The sequence below is a fragment of the Sminthopsis crassicaudata genome, chromosome 2 (genome assembly GCF_048593235.1).
Source record: "Sminthopsis crassicaudata isolate SCR6 chromosome 2, ASM4859323v1, whole genome shotgun sequence".
Classification (NCBI taxonomy): Eukaryota; Metazoa; Chordata; class Mammalia; order Dasyuromorphia; family Dasyuridae; genus Sminthopsis; species Sminthopsis crassicaudata.
This window is the reverse complement of record NC_133618.1, coordinates 334,998,840-335,004,019: the sequence shown is the minus strand read 5'-3', so window position 1 is coordinate 335,004,019 and position 5,180 is coordinate 334,998,840. Positions and strand designations below refer to the sequence as shown.

General features: G+C 34.8%; 1 protein-coding gene across 1 annotated transcript in view; it reads right to left on the bottom strand.

Moving 5' to 3' along the window:
• Positions 1-5,180, bottom strand: part of ARG2 (arginase 2) — a 41,238-nt gene that overhangs the window by 3,438 nt on the left and 32,620 nt on the right. Inside the window, exons 4-5 of the mRNA XM_074290450.1 lie at positions 2,681-2,840; positions 1,244-1,338 (exon numbers count right to left, since the gene is read on the bottom strand). Coding sequence (XP_074146551.1) covers positions 1,244-1,338; positions 2,681-2,840 — 255 coding nt within the window. The remainder of the gene's footprint in view (positions 1-1,243; positions 1,339-2,680; positions 2,841-5,180) is intronic.

Sequence of the window (5,180 nt, the reverse complement as noted above, 5' to 3'; positions counted from 1 at the left end):
TCTGAGTTAATGATTTTGTTTTAACTTGTGTGTATTAAGGGTTCCAAAGTAGCTATTCATTTCCAAATATACTTCACATTTAAAGATGACTATATATCAAAACATATCGGAGCAACTTCCCAAATGAAAAACAATCATTAATGAAAGTTGACCGGCCATATGAGACCATTTATTGCAAATTTTGAGGGAAACCCATGTCATGGACGACTGTGATTTGTCTATTTGTACATCCTTGTCTGGAGGGAGGGAAAACTAGTTAGCTAAGTAATTCAGCTTGGTGGAGTTGAAAGAACACTAGGATTGAAAACCTAGAAGGACTTGAATAGGTGTGTTCTTGGCAATGGCTTTTGTGATCAGGTGCTTGAAATTCCCCAATTAAAAATGGGAATAATTTTTAAATTGCCCACCTCATAGGGTTGTTGTGAAGAAAATTATTTATAACATATAAACATTTAAGAGATAAACATAAATTAAAATTTCTAGTAACTGTAGAGCACTCAAAATTCTACCAGCCAGGAAATGTCTCTGGTTGGCTTAGAAAGACTAGGCTTTTAGGCTGAGGTGAATGAGTTTGTTCTATGTACTTGTAGAGAAAAGACCATGAGGTTCTGTCCCAGAAGTAACTGGGAGGAAGCAGCTTTTGTTAAGAACAAAAATGGAAGGTTGAATGCAACTTAGTCTAGTTGAAATAGTTTTAAAAAACAGAGGAAGAAAGAAAATACCCTTCTGATTATGCCACTGGTGTATTATTTTTATTTTTGCATTATGTTCTTTTCCTTAACAAAGAGCCTTAAAAACACACACATGGTCCACAGCAGAAATTTCAAATTCAGGCTGCAAAACTCTAAAAGTACCAGATAAAAATTAGAAATGTTTAGGAAAATGAATTAAAATATAGTTCAACATAGATATTTAATTTGTTTAATTTGTTTGATTGGATATTATAATTATTAGTTAATATCAATTACCTAATTAAATAAGTCAATATGTACAAGGGGAAGAAAGGAGTAAATTCTAAAACACACATCAAGAATGGCAACTTATTAGCAGTAGTAGGTTTTAGGTAAGATCTCTGAACTAAAAGAACAAAATTTAAAACAAGCAAGTTCCAGAAGGCCCAGAACCTCAAAAACAAAAGACAATTCCCCTGGATCATCTCCAAAAGGAAGAACTAGAGCCTGGGATACTGTGAGAAGGTCAAATAAGGCCTAATGATCGTTGACAATCAATTTACAAATCTTACTGTTCAGCAGGATCCACATCCCTTAGACCAATATATACAATATCTGGGGATGAGAGACAGGGCTTGATCCAGGAGAATCCTGGAAGGGATGGCACCTAAGTGAAAAATGAAAAAGGAAAAAATAAAAATAAACTTAGGCTTTGTTTACTATGAAAACCCTCCTAATGATAAGCATATCATTTTTTCCTCCTTGATCTTTCCCTTTTAACTGAGCTGTCAGTCAAGTAGTAGTACAGAATGTGACTAGAGTTTCAAATAATCTCCAGAGCCCTGTCATATGCTTAATGATATATAGTTCTACCTCTAATAAACCTACAGGGGGAAAAGCTGGATTGGGGGAGGAGGGGCATGTCCAGTGCAAGTAGACTATTAAACAAAATTCCTACTTTTATTTTTTGTGGCAGCCTACATATCCTTTGTCACTCCCATTGAAAGTCAGGAAATTTCTCAATCTTGAAGATAATTTGGAGATGAAAATTTATTTTGAACATGTTCACCCAAAACATTGTTTTTAAATTAAGAGATATAATTTCAAATAATAAAATAATTTCCTTTCTACTGCATTTATGGAACAGCTTTTGCTATCTACTTTTTACCCCCTATCTTTCAGTATTTGTGTGAAAAACTGATTGGGACATGCTAACCTGGAAAAAAATACTTCTAAGGGCAGCGCTTGCAATTAATAATTCTAAAAAAACAGCAGTATAGTTTTCCAAAAGAGTAACATCTTCCCTCACTTGGAGGGTAGCCTCAGTTTTTCATTAACTAATCTAAATAGCTTAAGGACTGCTGATTAAGTCCTTCTCTACTGCTCTTCATGTTTACAGATCAGATCCTAGTGAAGCATAACTGGTACTGTTTCAAGCTGCTGACGGCAAAAGCCCAAACTGCTATAATGAGTAGTCTTTGTACTGAACTGTAGTGCCACTTGTCCTAATTTGGTCCTAAGAAAAAGGATGAGCCAGAGTTTTAATATGACTTTAATATTTACCCATTTAATATGACCTTTAAGACAGATATTCAAGGAGGCTAAGGAAGTTACTTCCTGTACCAAAAGAGGGTAAAGACAGAGGAAGTAATGGGGAGGAGCTCCGAGTAATGGTGATGAGGTTTGTCCCTCACACACACACAGTTCTGAAGGCAGTATACATCTCACACTGCAATGAGGGTAAGCTTTGCTGTCTACATGGCCAGAAGAAATGCCTGGTTCTGACTTCACTATTCACAAAGCCATGTCCTTAAGGAAAACTGTTCTCTAGTAAATAACAGAAACACTTGTGATTGTGAAAGCACTGATCATTCCCTCCCTACTTTGAGTGAGAACCATCTCTAACACATCAAATTCATCCCATCCTCCACAACTACCTCCCAAAGCCTGGATAATTCGTGCCTTATTAAGTCCACATTCAACATTGGTAACCAGTTTGACTGACTGACCTTGTCCTGCAGTTCTCTGAGAAGGAAGGAAACTGGCTGTCCATGCAGACTCCCAGATAAAGTAGTAAGGGGTGTGTTGATGTCAGCATGAGCGTCAACCCAGATAACACACAAATCTGGACAATGCCGGACATGACCACTAATGGAACCAATTGCCAGACTGCAAAGAAGAAATATAGTAAGCATACTAATAAAAATACATCTAATTCTCAAATTCTGTACTTTAGACAAAAATTGAAACTGATGAAGTTGGGGTTGGATAATGCAGAACAAGTGATGAAAAGGAGTGACTGCCACAGGAGACAGTTATGAACCAAAACCTCTTTATAGGTTTAATCTGTTAATAGGACCTTAACAGGTCAAGAGTGTATCACACATAGGCTCACATTGGGAGTGATACAGTCTGGTGCAAAGTGAAGTAAGTAGACCTAAAAAGAAAACAACTATAATAACAAGGACAGAATAAATGGAAAGAACTATCATAAGACAATCAGAAATGAGTACAAAAAAGAGATATAAGAAGCCACCCTATATTATTTCCTTTGCAGAGGTAGGAATTCCACAGTTGTGTTATACTGCATAATTTTCAGACTTTTCTATATATTGATTGGTTTTTATTAATTTTTTCCTTTAAAGAATATTTTTTTGTCATAGAGGAAGACTCTAGGAGAGGGAAAGATGAAGAAATTCTGGTAATTAAAGTTTTATTTTTTATAAATGTTCATTTTATAACTGAATAGTATGCATTTATAGGTTTGTGTGTGTGTGTTTGTGTGTGTATAAACTTCAGATAATCATAACACTTTGATACTTTGAACCAACTGCTTTAGGCAGCCAGCAAACATTTGTTAATTTAGGAAATACAAGAATTTGAAGTCTACAGTGTCTTAAATAAGATAAAAATCATCAATCTAGACTTCAAAAGTTTAAAAGGAATCAAAAGTTTTGCTTATTTTTTTCTTCTATTAGAAAAGAAAAATATTGGGAAATTACTAATGTTTTTAAAAAGACATCAAAATGAAACTTAAAAAAAAAAGAAAGATAAAGACAAAAATCAGCATTCATTATAACTAGGATCACTGAATTAGAAAAAATAATTAAAAAAAAAACACCTTAATTTGGACATTTTTCATTGGATTGACTTTATCCAGATACCTAGAAGTATTCCCCATTCCCATTCCTTTCAGTGTTTCATTCCTGGATGTAATGAAAACCCTGGAAAAGTGACCTATCCACCAAGCTGAAAAAAAAGAGAAAACAATGCTCTAATAGTTGAGTCCAGTATGTGGAATTGCCATCATTGAGAGTCATCCCTGTTAAAACCCAATAATAAACTGTATGAGATAAGAAAACTACAGATAAAACAATAAGCTTTCCATTATCTTTTTATCTCAACTTTTCCCTTCTCCCCAGCTTTTAGCACATTACCTTGTATAAAGCAGGCTCTAAATTGGTTGAGTTGAAAGCATTTTACAATAGGTAGAATACCAGATCTTTTATTTACAGTAAACAGGATACAAAAATATATAAAATCTACTATAACATAAAGCTAAATGACAGCCAAACTCATGAAGTGGAATGACCAATCTTGGTTTGAAAGGACCTGATGATGAAAAATATGTCCGTGAGTGAGAATATGAGTGAGGGCAGCTGAACTGGTTAGCTGCTAAGATATTTTGTGCATTGTAATACATGTAAAGAATAAAGAGAATCTTTGTAAGGTGAGTGAATGGATACAAACTAACAATAACAAAAACTATTTATAAAATAACTCTAGTAATGTGAAGGAAAATACCCTTGAGAGAAGACCAATAGTGAAAACATTCTTCCTATCTCAGCAGAGAAGTGCTTATTTTCAAGCATGACCAATGTGCTTTTCTGGATGATATTTGTTACCAGGTAAAGTCTTATTTTCTATATTGTGAACATCCATGGTAAGTGACAGTTATAGAAACAGCCTTATAGAAAGTTTTTTGGTAAAAGGATAGTATAATGGATGGTGGCAGGGAATGTTAAAAGGTGACAAAATTTAAGGTGAGAGGGAACCAAACCCCCTTTTCTACCTCTCTTCCCACTAAACCTTTTTTTACTTGTTGCTAACAAGTTAGCAATTTGAGATTCACCCTTTTTTTTTTTTTAAAGTCGTGCTCCTTTCCTCTCCCCCAAGCCTGCCTGGGATATGGAGACTGTTAAAGAGTCCACACAGTAGTCTTAATGATCATTGCCATACAGGTACCTAGCAGAAGACAGGAAAAACAGCACAGACTAAAGTTGGTTGGTTGAAGATTGATTGGAAGTTGATTGAAAAGTGTCCACAGCTCTAGGTTATATTGTAACACATGTAAAATGTATGGGATTACCTGCCATAGGGGGGAGGGAGTGGAGGGAGGGAGGGGATAATTTGGAAAAATGAATAAAAAAAAAATAAAGAAGTAATTATCAAAAAAAAAAAAAAAAAGTGTCCACAGCACTGAGTTGTGGGGGTAAGATTTTTTATTTC